This window comes from Heliangelus exortis, chromosome 23 (genome assembly GCF_036169615.1).
Source record: "Heliangelus exortis chromosome 23, bHelExo1.hap1, whole genome shotgun sequence".
In the NCBI taxonomy this organism is placed as follows: domain Eukaryota; kingdom Metazoa; phylum Chordata; class Aves; order Apodiformes; family Trochilidae; genus Heliangelus; species Heliangelus exortis.
The window spans coordinates 7,487,595-7,510,112 of NC_092444.1; the positions used below are offsets into that span (position 1 = coordinate 7,487,595).

The 22,518-nt window shown below is 44.8% G+C and overlaps 1 protein-coding gene across 3 annotated transcripts in view; it reads right to left on the minus strand.

The window, feature by feature from the left end:
• Window positions 1–141: 141 nt before the first annotated feature.
• Window positions 142–22,518, minus strand: part of MIB2 (MIB E3 ubiquitin protein ligase 2) — a 38,196-nt gene continuing 15,819 nt past the window's right edge. For 2 of the 3 annotated variants that reach the window (XM_071767037.1, XM_071767038.1), the window contains exons 4-19: window positions 18,292–18,398; window positions 16,245–16,439; window positions 15,108–15,250; window positions 14,133–14,240; window positions 12,844–12,948; window positions 11,965–12,127; window positions 10,915–11,048; window positions 9,009–9,157; window positions 8,488–8,644; window positions 8,085–8,239; window positions 7,376–7,502; window positions 6,260–6,490; window positions 5,228–5,406; window positions 3,785–3,969; window positions 2,938–3,003; window positions 142–1,364 (exon numbers count right to left, since the gene is read on the minus strand). In XM_071767037.1, the coding sequence (XP_071623138.1) occupies window positions 1,123–1,364; window positions 2,938–3,003; window positions 3,785–3,969; window positions 5,228–5,406; window positions 6,260–6,490; window positions 7,376–7,502; window positions 8,085–8,239; window positions 8,488–8,644; window positions 9,009–9,157; window positions 10,915–11,048; window positions 11,965–12,127; window positions 12,844–12,948; window positions 14,133–14,240; window positions 15,108–15,250; window positions 16,245–16,439; window positions 18,292–18,398 (2,446 nt within the window). In that variant the 3' untranslated portion in view covers window positions 142–1,122. Of the gene's footprint in view, window positions 1,365–2,937; window positions 3,004–3,784; window positions 3,970–5,227; window positions 5,407–6,259; window positions 6,491–7,375; window positions 7,503–8,084; window positions 8,240–8,487; window positions 8,645–9,008; window positions 9,158–10,914; window positions 11,049–11,964; window positions 12,128–12,843; window positions 12,949–14,132; window positions 14,241–15,107; window positions 15,251–16,244; window positions 16,440–18,291; window positions 18,399–18,725; window positions 18,948–22,518 lie in introns of those variants that run through there. The other variant, XM_071767039.1, reaches the window with a different exon arrangement.

A 22,518-nucleotide genomic window follows, 5' to 3' on the forward strand; every position in this document is an offset into this window, starting at 1 on the left:
TGTCATCAGGATACACACCACACACACACACAGCACACCAGCCCTACAGGTTGCCACTTCCAGTGACTTTATAGGATGGACTCAGTGCATTATATTTCTTCAGGCAGAAAAGTAGGAAAACACAATACAGCTGGATCCATATTTCAGCTACTGTTTGTACATTCACTTTAATGCTCAGGAAAATAGATACTTTATTTTATTCAGTTTTGCTGCAAAACAAAGAAACAAAAATGAAATCCATTTTTCTCATGTCTTCATTATTACTATTTATTTTCTTTACACTCTGATTGGAGTATTTAACACCTGCCTTTGGCATTATGGATAGAAAGCTCAGGAGTCTCTGAACAAACAGTTGTGCCCCCCCCAAAAAAATATGGAAGAAGAGTGTCACTTAGAGGTTAGAAATATTTGTTGTAACAACATATTTTCTCCAATCAGTGTTCACTACTTAATCTCTAAGGCACACACTCTGTCTTTAGGATCTCATTACATCCAGATTTGCCTCTGTCAGTCCAAGTTGAGCCCAAAAGCAGTAGTGGAGAGCAGGCTGTGGTAGGACATCACCTCCCTACCACTGCCAGGCAGCTGGGAGAACTGACACCACGACTGATCTCCTCTGGGATCTGCTCAGGTGAGGTGCAAGCTCAGGCTGTGCTGTTGCTTGCCAGGGTGTAAGGTCTGTCCTCCTTCTGCAGCTCCTTCTAGAGCAGTGCCAGGCTGTGGACCTGATGCTCTGGGGCACTAGGCATGACACTGTCACCAGAGCTGAATGTCCTTGGAAATACCTGAATGTGGAAGTCTATTCACCTCTGGTCTGAAAGTCTCTTCTTTCCACTCTTCCAGTAGACAGGTCAGTGTTCTTCAGGTCTTTCTGATGGATCAGCAGCAAAGAGGAGGGGGCTGCTGGCCTTCACACTCTGCTCCTTGGCTTATGACACTGCAAGCAGAGGGGACTCCTTCCCCCTCCACCCAAGTCACATCAGATACTTGCTGCCCTCTCTCTCAGGATGGCTTTGCAGGCAGCCAAACACATCAGCCTGACCAGCACTCCTCAGCTAAAAACGCAAACAAAAAGGAAGTAAAGGAGGGAGGTGGGAACGGGGCAGGGAAGCAAGCACATCCTTAGACAAAGATCTGAATCCTCTCCCGGATAGCCTGCCTGCAGATGGGGCAGACAGTGAGGGCTGTGCTGCAGTCTGGGCAGGAGCCATGTCCACACTGGAAGACCAGTTTGATCTGGTCGTCGATGCAGATGGGGCAGGTGATGCGCTCCTCCATCTGCCGGTAGCGGCTCTGCAGCTCCTCCATCAGCTTCCTCTGGTCCGTGGACTCAGAGCTGGGGCTGCACTCCACCTCAGTGCTGTCTGCAGGGGGAGAGCAGGGAGTTAGTACTGCTGGGCTCTGCCTCACACACTGCCTCTTTAATTAGAGTCTGCCCCTCAATTAGTTCAGACTGACCTCTCCTCACTGAGCCTTATCCAGGGGTTCCTCAAATTAAAAGCCTGAGATGATGCTTTTTACAGACTGGGCAGTGCTGCTTTCCTCCACAGAGCTGCTCAGCTGCCTTTGGGTTAGTTTGAAGGGTTTTTAAGGAAACAAAATGTTGTCTAAGATGCCCTGTCTTGGTGTTCTGGAATATCAAAAGTGAATATCAAAGTGAAAACTTTGATAGCTGCTGATGTTCTGCCATACTGGTCCAGGAATCCTTACAGTGCTACCAGTACTATGTTCTCTCAGCCTCCTGTTCACATCTGAGATTCACATTTCTGGTTAAGTCTCTTGGGACACACATGGCAAAGCAAGAAGAAACCATTTGACATCACTCAGGTTGCCTTTTGCATACGTGAAGCTGCACAGAGTCATTTGGTCAACTCTGAAAAAAAAGCAGCTCAATACCTGGACAGGTGCCAGCTTAGGTCAGACTCCTCCTGGTTTCAGCTTATTACAGCCACTGTCCCTTTTCTCCTCAACCTCTGATTAGGCAGCTTTACACTTCAGTGTGGATGTCCCTTTCCCCAGCAATCAGGAATTAGTTGCACTTCAGTGGTGCAAGAAGTGATTTCAAGTCCATAAAGGTGAAGCAAGTTTGGGGAGGGGAGCTTCTGCCTCCTGCCAGGTAAACTTGCTGTTTTCTGATCATGGAGTTCCCAGAGGATTTCTGTCTTTGCCAGCTGTGTGTGCCCAATGCCACGTGGCAGATTCTTGGTTCCCCTGTGCTCTTGTGCAGGCACCAAGACACAAGACTACAGCCTGACTCCAGCAAAGGAGTCCACACTTACAGCAGGACATGCAATTCATTTTTGTGTGCATTTGCCCTGGTCTCAGCTAGAAGAAACATCAACTCTCACAACTGCTCTGGAAAAAGCTCCAATGGGCAATTCCAAGGCAAGTGGAAACCTGCTGCCAGCTTGCTGACAGGCAAAACATTGCCCATTCTGGACACCAAGTAAGGAGGACAGAGGATGATCTGTATGAAACTGGGCTAGAGAGCTTGATCAAAACAATCCAGGTCAGTGATTCCTGGAGAGCTGGCTCATGCCAGCCCTGGGAGGCACTGCAGTTTCAGCCAAGGGAGAAGCAAAGCTTCCACAAGACACAGTTTTTCCTGTCTCACCAATTTTCACTGTGAAATTGCTGCCAATGAAAACAGACCGAGGAGGGCCTGAGATCTGCTTTCAGTACACAAAATAAGCCAGGGGCAGGGTAAGTTCCCTCAAATGTCCTCAAAGTTTGGCCCATGAGAGAATCTACCTTCTCCTCTGTAAAAGTGGCCAATGCAACAGGCAACCCCCCCCCCCAAAGAAACCACCAGCACCAATGACAAAACAATACGCTCCCTTATTATGCTCATTTCACAAAAATTCTGTGATGCTGCCCAAACTACCACTGTGCAGGACCCTACCCCACAGCACTTAGCAGCAGGAACAGCAAACGTACCTTGTTTCAGTTTTTTGGTTATTGTCACTTGACATTTGATGCACTTCTTCATTCTCCTGGAGCATTCTACCATGAATGATACAAGAAAACATTACAATTAAGTGCACTGATCCCCAGAATCAGGGCAAAAAACAACAGACTCAAGAACATCAGCTTTGAACAACCTGACACCTCCCTGGATGATTAAAAAAATTGCTTCTGCATAGAAATGGGGACACCATCTTCTTTTGAGCCCAGTCTCTGGGTTTAGGCTGTCCTGTGCCAGCAGCAAATGCACCACCTTTAAATCCTCAGTGCTCTGTATCACTGGAACTGCTGCACTGTGGATCCACACAGCCCTTTGCTGTGAGGGGAAGGGATGCAGCTCTGGCACACAGACCTTACCAAATTCCCTCTGGTCAGCCTGTGCCCTGTGAGATAAACTTGCTGACATGGTTGAGTAGGCAGCAATTAAAACAACTGAAATGCAAACCAGTAACAAAGGCCAGGCAAGAGGGAAATCCCTCCCAGGAGGTTTTTGACAGATAAAGCACTGCCAGCTAGAACTGAAACATCTGGCTTTCCTTCTGAATTATCCAGGGTATCTATAAACACAAGCAAAGCTGCCTGGGGTCCCAGTAAGCAGGTGGTGAGAACATTCTGTGCTTTTCATAGATAGATTTGGACATCTTCTCTAAGATGGTGGTGCTGAAATCATGCTGAGGCTGTTTCAGGTCACAAAAAGCACAATAGCTTTGTGTTTAAACAGTGCTTGATGCTTGAGAGCCAGGGAAGCTACGGGATGGAAGACCAAAATAAAATCTCAAGGAAAAAAAAAAGGGGGGAAAAAACCCCAGTATGGCCTTACCTTCACATACAATTCTGTGCTGGCATGGGAAGAAATGTATGAGCAGGGCCAGCTCTGAGCAGACCAGGCACTCTGTGGGCACTGCCAGACTGGGGACACTAAGGTTGGTCATGGTGTTGGGGGTGGTGTGCACACGGCGAAGGCTGCAGGTGATGGCTGAGTTCTCTGAGGAAACCTGCTGTTCCCTGCAACCAAAACCAGGAATACACCCTGAGCAACATGCTCCAGCTCCTCCTGCAACAACCAGACAGCATCACCTTGATCCCTGGCAAACACTCCACATGGAGACCAAGCAGCTCAGGGAGCACCAACTGGTGACCCCCACTGCCCTTGTGGGACCACCTCAGCTTCCAGGAGCTGGGATTCTAAATGGATCCTTCTAATAAGAGAGGGAAAGAGCAGTGATTACTAAAATTTACACAAGCTGAAACTGCTCTTTTGGAGGGTAACAGCAAGGTTTGAGAGTACAATCATCTGCTGGGAGCAGCCAGCTTCTAGGAGTTATTTAAAACGTGCAGCCCCAGGAATCCTCCATATTTGGATGTTCCTGAGAAGTGCCTGGGGTGGGTGTCTGAGTTTGCCTTTTGCACAACAGAGCCTCAGATTCAGGGCTGGCACAATAAGCCAGCTCACCACTGTTATGAGAATTGTCAGCCTGAGAAAAATGTTTGGTTTTCTGCTTAAAGAATACCAATAGCTTAATTCAACACATACTCCCCTGACAAAACTCCTATAGATGATGTTTAAAGGAACAGATTTCACCTGTTATTTACAGTAAACCAGAAGCATGGCCATCTAGAGTGGCTGCTGCATGGTTCCTCCTCCAGCAGTAACACGACTGCAGGGCTGTGCCCTCAGATCAAACAGAACTCTGCTTTCATGTTTTCAAAGTCAAAATCCAAACAAGTGTTTCTCAGAGCCTCTGATAAAACCATCTTTGACTTGCTTCCCTCCCTTTGGCATTTTCTCAGCTATTTCTCTTATCAGCTGAAAAACAAGAATTTATCTAGCTCTGAAATAAATTCTGTGGATTCTGGTGCCCATTCTTTTGTTGCACTCACCTCTCTGTTTAGACTTTAAATGTCTGTGACTGCAGAATCCAATGAAAGTAAAACAGAACCCAAAATTACTCGGCAAGAGAGAAGTTACTCTTGGCTTCAGTGGCCAGGCTTCTCAGACTGCCTCAGGGCTCTCTAAGCAGCTGAGTTTGCACAGAGCAGCATTAATCTGTTTTTCTCAACTCTTTCAGATGACAGTATCCACTCTTAAACAACAGCTCCAGAAACACAGCAACAGCAACCAGCTCCAGCTGAAACAGGAGGTGCTCAGACAAAGATGCTTCATCCCTCCTGGAACAGCAGCTGCAGGCAGTGGCTCCACAGTGCTGTGGGAGCAGCCTGCATTTTGCAAGAAAGCAGCCAATTTCCAGGGGCCATGTTTTACCTGAATTTCTGTGAGAAGTCTTTGACGATCTGGAGAATCCTTCCATCTGTAATGAGATCAACAGGAGCCTTTCCCCGATGATTTGCATAATTAATATCTGCTCCTTCTTGTGCTAAGTAACATGCAATGGCAGTTCCAACATTCAGCTCTACATTCCCAAGAAAGCCAAAAGACTGCAGCTAAAAAATGTTAAGAAAGAAGTTTCTGTTAAATGGCTTTGATCTGTACCAAGTACTAAACAAATCTTAATCCTTTCACCTACAACTTGAATGTGCAATTTATCATTTTTTTTTTTTTTTAAAAAAAAGAGCCTTCAGCACATAACTAGCAGATTCAAATCTTGCATTCCAGAACAAGAGTGCACAAGACTGGTCCTAACTGGTGCTAATCATTACTAATCATAGCAACAGGCACTCACTTCTTCAGGTACTGAGAAGGAAGTACAATGAGGACACCACAGTACATACCAGTTGTATCTAAGACTTTCAGGAAAGACTTTCTACATCCATGAATAACAGAGCAACCTGGGGAAGCCCAGTTCAGGCTTGATAGCTTCACAGCCCTTATCCCTCAGCCTGATATGTCTCACCTCTCACATTCTGCTCTACATCTGCAGATAACTGGGGAGTTTGTGGTTAGCTTTCCTCATATTTTCCATGCCATCCGGCAGAAGCGAATTGCTGTGGTTCTGGGGCATGAATTAAGCCCAAGACTCTTGGCTCTGCAACTGGATTCATGACCTTTCCCATGTCAAGAAAGAAGCACACAATGCTAGTAAAAATACCAGGGGAGACAGCATGAATTGTCGTCTGACTATGTGAAGTTTCATGCTATAAATTCAAGCATGGCCTCAGAGGATCTATTCTTGCTTTCCCACAGAGAAGGAGGTTTGTTTCCATGCTCTCCATCTGGACTGGCTTTACACAATTTCCCTGCCTTCCTTTGCCCCCTTGGATCCCACTATCTTCTGTCATGCCAACATCAAGAATTTTCCTGCCCTGGGTGCTAGAACTTCTCCTACTCCCAGCTCACCTTGGAAAGGAGGGACAGCCCCATCTCCCCTTCCCGCTTCTCCATCATGACAGACATCAGCTGCTGCCTTTCCAAGGCAATGTGCATGGCTGTGTCCCCATCTTCATCTTCAGCATTGACATCACTGCCCTCACTGACCAGCAGCTGCACCATGCCCACGTGTCCCTGGATGACAGCCAGGTGCAGCGGTGTCTGGTTCCGGTTGTTCTTCAGGTTGACATCACAGCGACCCTTGAAGAGAAGGATGGCACCAGGGTGAGTGGTTGCTGCTGAGCTTGGATGAAGAAGAGTGCTGTGGTGCTTGCTGAGGCCACAGGTGCCAAGTCTGTCTTCTCCAGGACAGCAGTACAGACATCTCCAAGAGATCCATGGTCTCTTGGATGCTCTGCACGTAAGCCACGTGGCCAGCACACCACAAAGATGAAGGACTGGAGAATCAGAACCCAAGTGCCCAGACAACACACAGATAACATTGTCCTGGTGAGGAGCTGGATGTGACAACTCATCACCTCCCCGACACAAACAAATCCAGGCATACTCCAAGCAAACAGCCATGGACACTGATTCCTTGCTGTCTGCTGCACTTTGATTTCCCCTCTTCCGAGCGAAGAGGAGAAAAACCTGCTCAAATCTGAACCACTCTGCACCTCTGCCAAACCTGCAGGGGGGAGGCAGCAGCAAGGGTTAGACAGAGCCTCCAGAGACATGGCAATGGGAATGCAGTGACTGTGCCAGAAACAAAGCAAGCACAGCACTGCACAGTGCTCACAGGCAGGGCTCCTCTGCTGCATTCATTTGTAAATCCACTGAAGCCTTGTTGTAGTGTTTGCAGCCACTTGTAAAGATTGAGAGATTCAGGAAACAAACCACTAAGAAGAAACAAAACCCAGGAGTGCTGGTATCTTCCTTTTCTACAGCCTGTGTCAAAGGAAAATATCCCCAAGGAATGACAACCTCTGTTCTTCAAAAGTCTCCAAAAAATGCCATCTCTTCAAAAAGACTGAGAACTTCCTGTGAGTCCCAGGTATGAACTCGACTGTGCTTAGTAAATGTGGGAGTCTGGGGAGTGGGACAGATGGGAGGTTCTGTTGTTGATGGTATGGTTTTGTTTCTTACCTCTTTGATAAGAATTTCTGCCACTTCTTTGTGATTATTGAGAGCAGCAAGGTGCAGGGCAGTGAAGCCATCTTCCTTTTTGGAGTCAACCAGCTGCCGAGCTCTTGCTAGAATCTTCTTTATGGCTCTAGTGTTGGAGGTTAACAGAGATGCAAGAGTTACTTTATCAGGAAGGGACAGGCCTGTCTCTTCTGCTCAGCAGTTCTGAATATTCATGTTTTAGTAGGCAGGACCAGGAGCTGGCACCTGTGATGCTCACAGACTGAATTACAAGACTAAAACAAAAGCCCTCAGTTATCATTTAATAAAACAGGGTAAACTCACACTGCTAGGGAAATAATGAGCAGATTTATCCTTGGAAGAATTCCAGAGGCTCTCAGTTAGACAGAGTCTTTTCAAGTACTGTTTACTACAGACCTTCTTCTGTCCTTCCATCTGGGAACCCAAACATCTAAGGGCACTATCTGGAAGCAGACAGATTTCCTAGCCAAGCTGGATAGAACAGGGAAAGCAGGCAGCAGTTTTCTGTGAATGCATGAAGGAGGGGAGGAGGGCAACAGCTACACCCAGCCATCCCTACACCCAAGGAATGTGTAACCATTTCCTTCCTAGCTATCTAGAACTACATCTGCTACCATCTTCCTGTTAAAACAGCAAGCACGAGTTAACATGTGGTAAAAACAGTAAAAATGAAAAAAAGGTCACTTACAGCTTGTTGCCTTTTAGAGCAGAAAAGTGGAGCAGATTGAAGCCTTGACAGTTCTGGACAGTGAAGTCAATGTTGGGTACTTCAGTGAGAATCTCAATAAGGACTTTGTAATCTGCAGTGATAGCATAATGCAGTGGGGTGTCTCCCTGGGAATCCTGCACAGGGATCAGGAAGCAGGACACAGGTTAATTACCTCAGAGTGCCAAATGAAACAGCTCAGCCTAGAGAAATGCACCTCCCAGCAGTGCATTTTAAGAGAATGAGCTTCAAACTCTAAGCAGCAACAAACGGTGTAAGACAGAAAAGCAGCTCCTCATGTTAAAAACCAAAAGAAGCAAACAAACAAAAAAATCCCAACCCCTAAACACACACACCCTCAAATCTCACAAAACCCAAAACTTACTGGGAGGTTGACATCACAGTTGAGCTCACAGAGTGCCCGCACCACCTCTGTGAATCCTTGGCTGACAGCAACAAACAATGCTGTGCACTTTGCATTGTTTAACAGGTCTGCACTGGCTCCTTTGCCAATAAGCACACGGGCAACCTCAGCTTGGTTTCTGATTTAAAAGCAAGGAGTAAGAGGGATTAGGTTCAGTTCTGTGCAGACAGTAAATTCCTCCTCTTGTAAAGCAACAGAATTTCCTTGGTACTGTATCCTCTTGACTTCATCCCACCTCCTCTTAGTATTGAAAAAAACCAAAAAAACAAACACAACACCAAAACCTTCCTAATTTGTACTCCAGAATCTGCTCTCTCTTTGCTTTAAATCAACAGGAATCTCCCACTCCTGAATTCTTCCCTGGTAACTAAGAGCACAGCTCAACCTTTCATCTTATTCAGCAAAACCCATGTACTTACAGAAACCACCCAACCACAGTAATAGGTTTTGTACCAGGGACATCAAGAAGCACAATTCCCTACCCAAAGGCTGCATAGTGCAGTGCTGTGTCCCCCTCTTCATCCCTCAGGTTGACATTGGCATGGGCCTGCAGCAAGATCTTCACAACATCCAGATGCCCCTGGTAGGAGGCAATCTGCAGAGCAGTTCTGCCCTGGTTCTTGGCATCCACCTGTGGGAAGAGCAGAGACACAGCAAAAAAACCTTGATTAGCAAAAACCTTGCCTTGTGTCCAGGCCCTGGCTCTGTTCTAAAGCAGGCTCAGAACTGCTGATCAGGATCTGTGCCCCCTTGGCTCCACTTCCTGTACATCAGCTACAAGGCTGACCTTGTCCCAGAGCATTTCTGAAGGGGAAGGGGACAGTATATTTAGTCAGGAAGGAGAAGTGAGTGAACAGAGCTGGAAGCCAGGGCTCTAATTGCAGCTCTGATGCCAAATCTCTCTATGCCTGCAAGCAGAGTGCTTCTTGACATCTCTGCCAACAATTCCCTTCCCAAAAGGAGAATTCATGAGGACATCAAATTAGCTTTGAAGATGCCAAGTCCCCATTGTTCTGTGTTACTCCAGGTACTTCACTGGACACAATGGCTGCAGGGTGTATCACAGTGCTGAAGAGCTGCAATCAGATTTTTTTTTTGACAATTAAGGGGACTGAAGAACAAAGAGAGGCTGCATGAAACACAAAGGGAAAAAACCAAAAAAGAAGCTACTGAAATCAGTGGGAGGCTGAGGAGAAGAGATGAAGGAACTCACAAAACCTCAGCATACTGGCAAGGAGAACAGTTTTTTTGTTTTTTTTTTTTTTCACTTCAGTTGCTTCTGCAAGAGAAGCAAGATTCCCCTTGATTCACTCAAAATGAGGGATGAATCATTTAAGAAAGGAGGCATTAGAGGCCACTCTGTTATTCCTTCATTTACACAAGAGAGACAATGCTGATGAGCTGGACAGGCCTTGGCAAGCAGTTCCAACTTGCACTACTAAATAAGCCTCAAAAATCCATCCCCCTCTTGCAGTATATAACACTCCAAGAGAAATAACTGATTTATTAATATAACTAATAGAAATATAATTCAGAATAGAAACAGAAATCTAGTTGATATAACTCATAACCTAATGGATTCCTGACTCTTGGCCCCTTCTTATCTGAGATAAATTTGACAATTGCAGGTATTCTTCATTTCCTCCAATCTCCAGAGACCCCATTAAACAAAACTAATGTTTTGTTAAAGGTGGTTTCCAAGGACACTTCAGTCTCTGGTTCTCATTTTCTAACCTGTTTATAAACCTTGTACCCCTCACTGAAGGAGCCTGAGCCTCCAACACAGGCAGTTTGGAAGAGCAGTGACCTGAGCAGATGTGATCCTAACAGTTTGGCATTTTGCAAGCACAGAAATTGTTCAGCAACAAGTCAAGCCCACTTCCCTGCTCCAGTCAGACACAAGATAAGACACTACACAGACATGCACAGCATTAAGATCTGGGCAGCTTTTCTCCTTCCTGATTCCAACAAAACTATTTTGCAAGGTCATCTAAGGACAGACATTTAGGCAGACACAACTCATGGCTTTCTTTTCAGGGGCTAGATACTTGGCCATCGTGCTACTGTTTTCATACAAAGAAATACCTCTCTCCCTAATTCTACAGGTGCAGTATCCACACAGGAAATCTGGGAAAAGCCAGCTTTGGAAATGTGCTGTAAGGACTTACCTCTAGTTCAGATTTAATGCCACAAACTGGAGCCATAAAAATATGCACATTTAACATACACATTTAATCCAAAATTGCAGCATAATCATTTTCCAGCTGTTAGGAGCTAATATAAGGTCTGACAAATCTATTATTTGTCTCCAACCTGACTACCATTTTATGACAGTATTTGAAGGAAAAGCAGCATGAAGTAACCATTCAGGATGTCTTCAAAACTTGCCTTGTCTGGGTACTTCTGCAGGAGCTCCCGAACTTTAGCTGCATTGTTGAGTGCTGCAGCAATGACCAGGCAGCCTGCATGCTCTGATTCTGCCTTCTGGGACAGCAGCTTCTCCAGTACAGTAATCAAAGTACCTGGTAGGAATGAGAAACAGACACAGGTTATAAGGGCCAGAGAGGAAATGTGTGCATGCATCCAGCTGGCACAGCAGAACTGGACAACCACAGCAAGGGCCTGCTGTACCTCTGATACTGAGCTCACACAAAGAGCTTCACACATCTGGGGCTCAGACAGATGTTCTGAGAACCCAGAAAGACACAAAACCATACTGCAGGAGACCAACAAAGAAAAATCATTACTAAAAAGCAAATACTCTGAATAGGAATGCATTGTTTTTGAAAGGATGCTCTAAGGAAAAAATACAGGTGTTTTCAGATGGGCCCTCTATTTACAGACTTTTGAGTGCCTCAGAGGACAGAGGTGTTACAGCCCTTTGTTACAGCAAAGTTGATAACCTTGGGTCATATGCAAATTGTCCCTGCAGTCTAACTTGAGCAAACAGTTTAAGACCCATCTACACAGCAAAACAAGGCAGGTCTGTCCTCTCTCCCACGTGATCTGATATCTGAAGGAACTAAGTATGGTGAGAATACAAAAAGTTTTATGAGCAGATGTGCAATACAGACAAAATCACCCCTCTACACATCATGTGATCCCAAATTCAGTTTTGGGGTGGACCAGGCAAAATAATAATTGATTCAACAACACTTCCACACAAGTGGAATGCAGCAGGATGGAAGAGGAAATTCAGACATGTCAAGGCAAAAGCAAATGCTGAACCTAGGGCAGAGCTATGGTTAGCATTCCTCAGCCCTCAATTCTGTGTTTTCCTGTTAAGCACAGCTTTGATTCCCTGGTAAAACTCAGCTTGCTTTTGGAGCTCCCTCTGGGGAAGAGCAGGCAGCTGGAGTTTAACACTGTCCAAAGAGTGTTGCTGCAACTATTTCACAACCCCTGAGAGATCAGACACTTCTGCTCAGGCTCTCTTACTTTTTGATTCCTTTGCATTCTCTGTTGTCATGAGGTTTGCTTCCTCCTCTCTCTGGTAGGATGTCAGGCACGCTGGGTTAAAGGTCCAGGACTGCCCTCCCACTGACACCCTCAGATCTCCATCCCCATAGACCTTGATCACCTTCCCAATGTGCCCCAGGGTCTGCGAGGAAAAGAAAGAAATCATTTTAAAAAAGGCAATGTGCAGGATGCTTTGCATCTCAGAGCCAGTGCAATGCTTCTAAGAGGTGGCACTCCTGCTCTGTGGAAAGAAGCACTGAACAGTGACACACTTGCGGACAGCTCCCACTTTGCAAGGACACCAGAGGGTTCTCAGCAGTTTCTCTGTCACTGGTCTTACATCAGGAGGGTTTCCCAGACACTGCAAATGTCTGGAGAGGAAGGTGGTGAAACAACAAAATATGGTCTGAAGAACCCTGAGAGAACTGATAAAATGGGGACTAGGAAAGGTTTGCTCTGTGCATTTCATTGCTCCTGCAGGACAGCTGTGTTCTGTGTTTTAGCCATACTGGTCTCATCAGACCATTTTTCCACTCAGAGACTTTCCTGCCTCCTTCCCAGAGGATTAGGGAGGGCACAGGAGGGGTTGTTCACTTTGAACAGTCAACCTCTTGTCTGACTTACTGGTAGCCAGATCCTTTCTCCAACTCCCCACCTACCCACTTGGCTTTGGGTGCTGCAAGAGGGCCACAGGACCAGCAGCCAATAGCAGCAGGAAACATTGATTTGGCAAGTCCCAGGAAGCTCTGTGCAACTCACTGACCAGCAGGAACCCTGGAGGGCAATGCAAGCCCAGTCACTACTGCTTGGGAAAACTCAGGAGGTTACTGGACTGTCCTGGAGCTGGTGCACACTCACAGGTGCCATCTCATCTGTCCACTCCCCATGACCAGGTTGGAACCGCTTCACTGTTTCCATATCATCTATCACCCGGACAACATCACCAACCCAAAAGGTGTTGAGCTACAAGAAAAAGAAAGTCATAAGCTTTTTGGGGACGAAGCTGCACAAACACCAAACCAAACCAGCCAAATCACCCCCTCCACCCCACTCCCCCCCTCAGACAGCCCAACCTAACAAGGAGGCCACTGACTCAAAAACCATGGCATCACAAAACACAAGCACGACTACCAAGAAGTCTGTAAGCACTGAACTGAAAAATAAACACAATCCAAGGGCTGAGGTGTTTCTGTTTTAAGCCAAGTGCACATTTAAAAAAGGAAACAACTTGGGACAGAGTATTTTTCTTTTCTTTCTTTTCCAAACCACTTATAATTATTACCAGAACAAAGTACCCATGGAATCTTCCTAGGCCCATCTCCTCACTCTACCTGACTTGGAACAGGAGACTTTAATTCACTTGAATAAGAAAGTTAAATCTGTTTGTTATTAAAAGCAGAAAAGATAAACCAGAGTTTATCTGGACTGGTAATTTGCCAGATGCTCCCTCTGCTCACTGAGCTAAGAAGGGAGCACTGTCAAAACACACTTTTCAAGGCAGACTAATTCTGTGCAAAACAATCTGACACTGCATTTTCCACTGGTGTTGGAGATTTTAGCATTGTGACCTTGCTCAGCTCTTTCAGAATTTTATAGTCTTCCAGAAGCCCCTTCTATACCTATTAGGCCTGTTTCTAATCATCCACATTTCAAGCCCTCGAGCCCCTGGGGAAAGCCAGAGCTATGAGCTTTAGAAATGCAGACACAAAATTAGAAGAGCTGGATTAAAGACTCAGGTCATGCAGAAGAATCAGAGAGAGGAGAGACGAGGAAAGATGCAAAAAGGAGAATAACAGGAAGACACAAGAAGCAAACAAAATCAAATGGAAATTATGTGGAAGAAGGTTCATCACAGATGAAGGATGGCTGCAGGAGGGTGAGCTACTGTAGGTCTGGTGTTAGCACTCTTATCAAAGCAGCTGAAATTGAGAATTGGAATTTACCTGAAGAGCTCACAGCATTTGAAATGCAAAGGTTCATAAAACCCAAGAGCCTGGCTCCCACTGTCTGCAACCATCTGCCTGAGCTCTGCTGCCTTGCAGGAAATCCTTGCTCAAGACACCCTGTGTCCTCACACAGCTGGCTACGTTGACAGCTTTGCCCTGCAGCATTTCTCCTTCTGTCCAAGCTCCCCTGCCAGCACCTACCTTAGTCAGAGCTCCAGGATGGAAAGTCCAGCGGGTTTCACTGTTGAACTGGACCCTCACGTCCCCTCTGTCCGTGATTCTGTGCACAGTCCCTGTCTGGCCAATGAACTTTTGATAGGGGGAGGGGAAAAAAAAAAAAAAAAAGGAGAAACCCCCTAAATAAATCACATTGCTTAATAGTGGGGGAAGGAGGTGCCTAATGCATAAGTGACTTAAGTATTCAGCGTTTCCAAATCACAGACTAACAGTGCTCCCAAACCTACTCTAACTGAGGTGCATTGTTGTTTGGCAAGAGGAGGGAAAGGCTGCTCAAGGAGATCCTCTAAAGTAGCAGCATATTGAATAAGGGGGTTCACAGCTCCCTGCAGACTTCATTCCATGATGGCCCCTGAGATGCTACAGTACAGTAACAGCTGTCATTTCTACCTTTTCCTCTATCTGAGGTTTCTTTAGACAACAGACTGATAGCTATTCCAACTAAAGACAACAGGCTGAGCTCCAAGAAGATCATACAGGCAGAGAAATTTTAGCCCTGGCCAGGGGCAGAGCCCATTGTTGACAAAACACATAACTTCTATTAGCAGTAATGCACAGGACAAAAGAAGCCAAACAGGGAATGGATCCAGAGCTCCAAGGAAAAGATCCATGGCTCATTTAAAACCAAACAAAACAACCATTAGTTGTTTGCCCTGTCTCCCAAGACTTTTGATCAACTCTTCTGACCCATTGTAAACTCTTAGAAATTATGCAGGGCTCCACAAGGCAACTCCCATGCAACACAGATTTATCTGAGCCTAAAAATAAATCTGACTCCAGTGCCTTATTGGTAAAGAATTTGTATTTGAGACTCAGTAAACACAACATAAATATAGAAAGTAACACATTATACAAAGATATCCCTAGCCAGTGCCTACTTCTGTGAACTGAGACAGTGACTGATAATTACTGAGGGGAGAGGAGAGGGCAGAAGCATACCTCAGCCATTTTAGGATTCCAGCCACCATGGCCCTCCTGCATCTCCCTCAAGATGTCGATGTCCAGCAGGCACTTCACCTTGTCCCCATGCTGGAATGGATGCCTGTCTGTGCTTTCTTTCCTCTGCAGCTCAGCTGGTTTTCCTGAAGAGAGGAACAACACAACCCACATACATGCATGATGCAGTAAAAGGCTTTGTGTCTCATTTGGTTTAACTGGGGCAGAACTGTGTAAGTCTCTTGTTTTGCTGGGGAGTGTCCCCTCCATACCCCATGGGACAGCCCTACATGGAGAGATCAAGAGGATTCAGCTCTAACTGGGTATAGATATTGGTTAAACACCAGGTAATTCTACCAAGACACAATTTGGTCCCTTCCCAGAGAAGGGAATGCCTTTGAATGATGCCTCTTATCTCAGACACCAGGAGCTGTTCTTAGCAACTTGGTCACCCACAACTGCTGCTCAGCAGACACACCCACACAGTATCCAAAATAAGTGCTCTTCCAGAGGCAGCCACAAGCTTGCTGTGGGCAGTGCTTCACCCTCCTGGCCTTCCCATGGACCCTTGGAAATAATCTCCCCAGCCAACCCTCCCCTTCCCTCATCCTCTTGCCAAGCTGCTCAGGGAAAGAAAAGAACAAGAAGGGCCTGATTCTGCTGCTGCAAACTCAAGAACAGCCCTCTCTGTTTTCCTTCAGGGGAGCAAAAGATGGGGCCTGCACCTCGTTGAAAAACAAAATTACACCTTAATAAAAAAAATCTTCTAAGTCCAAAAATAACATGCAGTTTCCTTGGTTTCTTTGGAGTTAAGAGGAAAGGTGGATTGCAGTAAGTTGCCAATATAGACATCACTTTTTTTTCATTACTTTCTCATCTCCCTGCTGGGAGAAATCTTCCTTTTGTCACATTCACCTTCAGGACACCCTTTGGTCCACCTGAACAAAATATTTTCACTCCAAAAGCACAGTGAAAACCAGCTGGACCACTTCTTGCCTGAAGAATGAAAATCTCTGGATTAACAAAACCAGGACTGGGTTGAATCCTCTGCTGATTTTTCTGTCTTCCAAGTGAAATGGATTTAGTGTCAGGAAACAGCAGCATGAATCAGATTTTCTCAAGAGATTTGTCTCTACACACCTAATTTTGGGAGATGCTCTTTGTAGTAAAAACCACCAGATGCCTCCACAGTACATTTCAGGTCCACCTTTCCCTTGTGTCCAACTCTGTAGACATTTGTGGTGCCATCAGCCCAGGTGACACTGGCCACGCTGCGTCCTGTCTCCACATCCCAGCCACGAATATCAACCACACGTCCAGTTTTACCTTCACCACCTGAGGGAAAGAGGAAAAAAACATCCAGCCTGCATTTTCACTGAGAGGAATAGATACACAGAAACTCACCTGACCTTGGGATGTTTACTCATGCTTTAATGGCATTTTAATCTTAACTAAGCAAAACAAAAAAACTTTTCATTGCTCCAACTATTTACCACAGAGGAGTAGGGAGCCAAAAGTCAACACACAAAAGAGATCTTGGTCACCTTTTTAATTAAGGAAATTAAACCATGAGACAAACTCAGTTTGACCAACTAGGGCAGAATCTCTATGTTAAGCTGAGTGAGAGCCAGCCAGCCAATTATTCTGGAATACAAATAGAGGAAAGCTGATTCCTGTGGAAGCAGCCATTCCTCTCCTGGTGTGCAGAAGCACTGCCCTAGAGAGGTGACACAGTGTCACGGCACCACACTGTGGCAAGATAAAAACACAGCAGCATTTTAAAATCCAACCAAGATCTTTAATCTCTCCTCAACACTGACGAGGTGGAAAAACATCAATTACAGTTTGTTCTGCTACTTCTCTTCACCTGCCAGGGCCCACCTTGACCACAGCAGAGAAAAAAACTCCAACACAGTCAAATTTTGCACTCTGCTAATTTCTGCAAAGGACTTCAAGCACTAAGAGCACTAAATGGAGAGAGGCCATTCAATCAGATTTCCCAACCAGCTGCTATTGCCCTTTCCAGCCACACAAGACCACATGATCAATATATAAATTTACCATGACCCTATTGCAGAGTTTGCAAGGTTATTTATTACCACTATTTACGTGTTACCTCCTTAAATGGAAATGGAGTTGATGTGTTAGTGCTAGGAGGAAACCATGTTCAGAAGAGCAAATGGCTGTGGGTGGGGGCAGTTCCACCACAAACCAGTCAGTAGCAACTAGAGACCACCTGAGGGGCTGGCCTAAGGTTCCTCCTCACCTGCCTGGCACATAAAAGTGATTTCAGGTCACAATCAGAGTAAGCAACACAAGTCTCAGACATGTAAATGTTGACCTGATCTCCAAAGGATGGATAAGCTGGACTGAGCATAAGCTTCTTTTGCTCTCAGACTCTGGAAGTATCTACGCCCTCCACTCAACACAGAGCTGCAATAAATGGTGGAGACCACACTGCAAACCTTTGGTCTTATAACTTAATTATTAGGGGAAAAAAAGAAGCTGGAAACATTACAGTCTATACAAGGCTCTGGATTAGAAGTAGACAATAAAGCTTCCTTTACCCTGTAGTGTTAACACAGAAAATGGTATCACTGAATTAGACACAGTCACTGTACCCCAAGAGCAGCTCTAAAAAAGGCATTTTTGTCCCTTTCCATTTTAAGCCTGAAGTTATAATCCATTCAGAAAGCAGAAACCATTCTCCAGCAACCACAGCAAAGAGTTAATGCTCCATGTCAAACACTCCTTATGGAGCATTTCTCTTCACTCCTCTTGGAAGTGTGCAAATAAGGGTATTCCAAAGAACTCCAAAGGAAAAAGGAGCACACAGAGAAACCTTATTCCCACTGTGAATGGAAGATCAGTCTTTAATTTCTTGTTATATGGTGTACATTTATAGTTCTGTACAAGATCTAAATTTTCTCATCTATGAAATAGGAGCAGTAAAAGTTCCTTCCCCTAGTCTGCATTACTGCATACAGCCTACCTCAAACATGTTTTTAAACAAATACATGAAAACAAATACTTAATACTCTAAAGAACAGCAAAGTGCATCATCAGAACAGCTCCCCTAGAAGCTACTGCTCAGCACATGCATTTTCAAGCAGTAATCTGGCAAAAAGAACAAACAGACAAACAAAAATCAAATGGTGTTTTACAGAACTTCTCAGAAGCAGCTTACCATCCTGGTTACCCCACTCCCAGTCAGGGCCACGGACTACTTTAGCCCCCTGGAAAGTTCCTTTTAATGTGATGCGAGTCAAATTCTGTCGAGGACTCACGAGGACTCTGGAAGAACAAAATAAGGTAAAACAAATTCATCTGTTGATATTCACATTGTATAAAGCTCTGTTCCACCAGAAGGCTGTCATATGAGGACCAATATGGATTTAGCAACTTCACCCCATTGCCTACACAGAGCATGGGGAGCCCTGCTACAAATACCATCAAGCAGAGCAGAGGGCCTCTTAATTTTCATTACTAACTGAGCCACTTATAACCCACCTGCTTCCCCCAAAGAACACCAAGTCAGTTCACACAAGTCTCACACAGTTAAAATATGTCTTTAAAATAAAGCCTTGGGGAGGGGGTGGTGGAAGAGTAAGCAATACCTACGTGATAGTAAACAGGGGGTCTGATGTCCTGTTAAAGCAGCTTCCAATTCCCATAATGTTCCAGCAGCCTCCTCTCTGCTGTTTTTGTGTGTGCTGTTCCCTAGCAGAAAGCTTTCTCTTAAGCCTCCAAAGTCCCTACAGACCTGTTTGTTTTCCTCAGCCAGGGTACAACCCACTTTTCTAGGTGGCTGCCAAGGTGTCACAACCCATACCAGTGATTGTGCACCTCCTCCTGACCTGCTCTTAGCAACTTCCAGCCCAGACAGAGCAAACCCAAGTTCAGCAGCTGTTCAGCAGGGGAAGGGGAGGGGAAGGCTCCCTGTGGGTAGGGCTGACCTCAGAACACTGTGCTTATTTTCCATCTAATACCTAGGGAGAGAAGGTGGAGACTCAGAAGGATAAAAAGCTTATGCTTGAACTTACTGTTTACTTATCCATCAGAAGCCTGAGTCTTTCACCTTTCTTGTTAACAGCTCTCCCACCTGTGCTTTACTATCTGATGTGTTTATGAAGAGGGAGAGATTATTTACATGTTCTTATCATTGTTCAGCATTCATTATCCAGGCTGCAGCTCATCAGGAGGAAGACAAGGACTGTTGTTTGAATGGTTGAGATTTTCTCTATTTTAAACCCCACCAAGGCTGGCAGTTGTTATGATAACAAAAATAATGAGACAGGGTTAGGAAAAGGCTCAGCTAGGAAAAAGCTCAGCTGAAAAGAAACTCTGATCAGCATTCATTTTATTGCACTATGTCATGCACTATAGACTGGCTTCAAAAACCAGCATGGATTTGTGTGCTGCATCTGAAACAGCCTGGCTGCCACATGCTCTTTTCACCAGATTTTGTTGAATGTTTTTCCAACTATTTATCAGAGATGTCTATGTCAAGCCCTGAGACAAAGCAATAATTTTTTTTTTTTTCTCTCCTCCCAGCTCTGCTCTCCCAAGGGAGGGGTTTTCAATGCTGGGACTCTCAGTAAGTCAAATAAAGCACCAAGCTAAACTTAAGCAAGATGTCTAAACAGCAAAATAACCACCATTCATTATATTCCCAGCAAAATTTCCCTTTCCTGTTATCATGTAACAGCAGTCACCTCCCATCCCACCAGCTCTGGAATCAATATGTCACTTTTAGTGAAAGCTGTGACTAGAGACCAGGAAAACAAAGCTGACCAGTCCAGAAAGCTGACTATCTTTAAAAAAAACCCAGACATCTAACTCTACCTCCCATTCTACTTCAGTGCATCCTAACTGCCTTTTTTCTCTGGCCTCACAAAAATTTTGACCTTCTTTTGAACTACACTGCTGACCAGCAACACCAAGGAATGATGCAAGAACCAGATGTCCCGAGCCAATGCATCTTGGGTTTTAATCTAATTCAACATGTTTTGCTCCAAATACTGGATAACAACCAAAGGTATTAGTATGTTGCCAAAATACCCTAGGGATAAATTTAATCACTGCATTATTGCCTTTAATAACAATTTTAATTATGACAGCCAAAGTCTGCAGCCATTTCTGCCCTACAAATTCCAATTATATTAAATTACCACAGAGTCCAGCAATCACTTGGGAGCATGGGCTGTGCAGAATGAAGCTATGGCTCTCTTCTGCATGCTGGGAACCAGCCCCCTGTGAATATATATTCTGGAAAGTAGAAGGGGTGGTCACCCTGCAAGGTATCAGGGCATAAATATTGTGTTAATCTCTTCAGAAAGGCAGAGCTGTGAACCAGAAGCTCAGCTCCTGCTGGGTACAAATCAGCACTCCTTCCAGGATGTATACAGACCTATAGTGGCTACCCTCAAGAAAAGCCAACAGAAAAGTCTTACAGAAACTAGAGGAAAAACTGACCTCAATAATGCAAGAAATTCTAGATTCTCTTGCCCTCCCCAGCAAAGGTTTTACTGAAACACTTCCAGGAAAGGATAAAGGAAGGAAATTCTGACAGATGGCAGGCGGATGCTGATTGCTCAAGCATGAACCAGAATAAGACAAGGACACTTGTAAGGGATCAGGATCACAGAAACCTATTTCAGGAACTGCCTTCACCAAGAATTTCCACTGCCAATCCTCTCCTTCCTCACCAGGGCACAGCTCTGCACCAAACCAGCTCTTCAACTGCTTTTAACTCAGACCACTGAGGGTTTTTTGCGAGCCCCCAAAGCTAGCTGGGACCAGGCTCAGTTTTGGAAAGCCACAGTGGGCAAAGACTGCAGACCAAGGCTACTCAGTGTGAACTGCAATGCATGTGTGCACCTGAGACCCAAAGCTCTGCTGCAGAGATCAGGTTATCTCAACCACGTTCTCAGAAATGCCTAAGCACAGCCTTCAGTGGCAGAATGTTGCACTGAGAATAACACAGAGGTACTGGTGAGCAAGCCAAAGGAAATGTCTCCTTATCATCCCTTAAACAGGAATATTAGTTCAAAAACACAGGCTGAGGATGCTTTAGTGAAGGATTTCTCTCACAGCTTTGATCATGTAATTACAGAAAAAGATAGAAATAAAACATGTCACTGAAATTTAATCCCTACCCCATAAGTCAAATGGAATATTCCAAATAAAAAAAGGGAAGCCCTACTGGGGGAACATGTCCTAATGTTTTGCAATGTACATATGTTTTTAAGGAGGCAAGTCAGATATTTTATCTGGTAGATGATGGTGTTTTTTAAAAAAACCTAATCAATTCATAAAAATGTATTAATCACATTAATATATTCATTAACACTTAATGAGCATTTTTTTTAAAGTTAGGAAACAAACACCATCACACAAGTCAGGTCTGATGCAAAATGTTACTCACCAAAATTTCTCAGTCTAGCAGCTTAATCTGACACTGCATAAATAACACATGCTGAAGAGATTACCACAGTAAATAAACCTGCATCCCCTTTATTGCCTGGTAATCAAACACCCAGCAATTGTCACTCAGCTGCTGTATTGGTTCAGACTCACAATACAAGCAGCACAGATGGAAAGCTGGATTATTAAAGCTGCCTTGAATGGGTCTGCATTGCACATGCATACCTAAATGACAGCATGCACTTGTTCCTGTAATGTATCTGATTTAGAAGTCCAACTGTTCACTAGACTAGACAGAGCTGGGTTTGGAATTATGGCTGAAAATAACTGCAAACTCTGTTCTGACTACAGTGTCAAATACAGCGTGAGAAAATATTTGTATTTCTTCTGCTTGATTGCACAGAGCATTTCCCTGTGTAGTTTGCTGGCTCCTCCAACTCCATTGTTCTCAAGAATAGGACTTAGGAAAAAGTGGTAAGATTGGGATTTCTTGGTGAGTAAAGTCTAGAAAATAGCCTGGGTAAAATGCACCACGTTTTTGACTGGAAATCAACTTGGCATCATCTCCAAGAAGGTGATGCATGCAAAATGGCACTTTGGCACTTGAATATGAGAATACCAATATTTTCTATGAGAGGAAGATTACCTCAGGCTTGATTATTTGCAGAACTCACCAGAGCTTGCCTCAGTATTTCAGCCCTCAGATAAACTTGAGGAGTTTTGTTTTGCAAACCTGCTCACAGACATGGATTTATCTTCCTGTTTTCTTAGTGTTTATCCAGCAAACAGACACACAGCTGAGAAAAAAGTTCTTCAGCAAAAATAAGCTGTCCCTCCTTTTAAACTAAGGATGAGAGCCTCTCCCAAAGCAGCCATAAAATTCAAACCAAACAAGCCCAATTAAAAAATACCAGCAAGACATCACTTGGGAAGAGATCACTTCAAATGGCAAAACAAAATCACCACTGCTTCCTGCCACCAGAGGCTC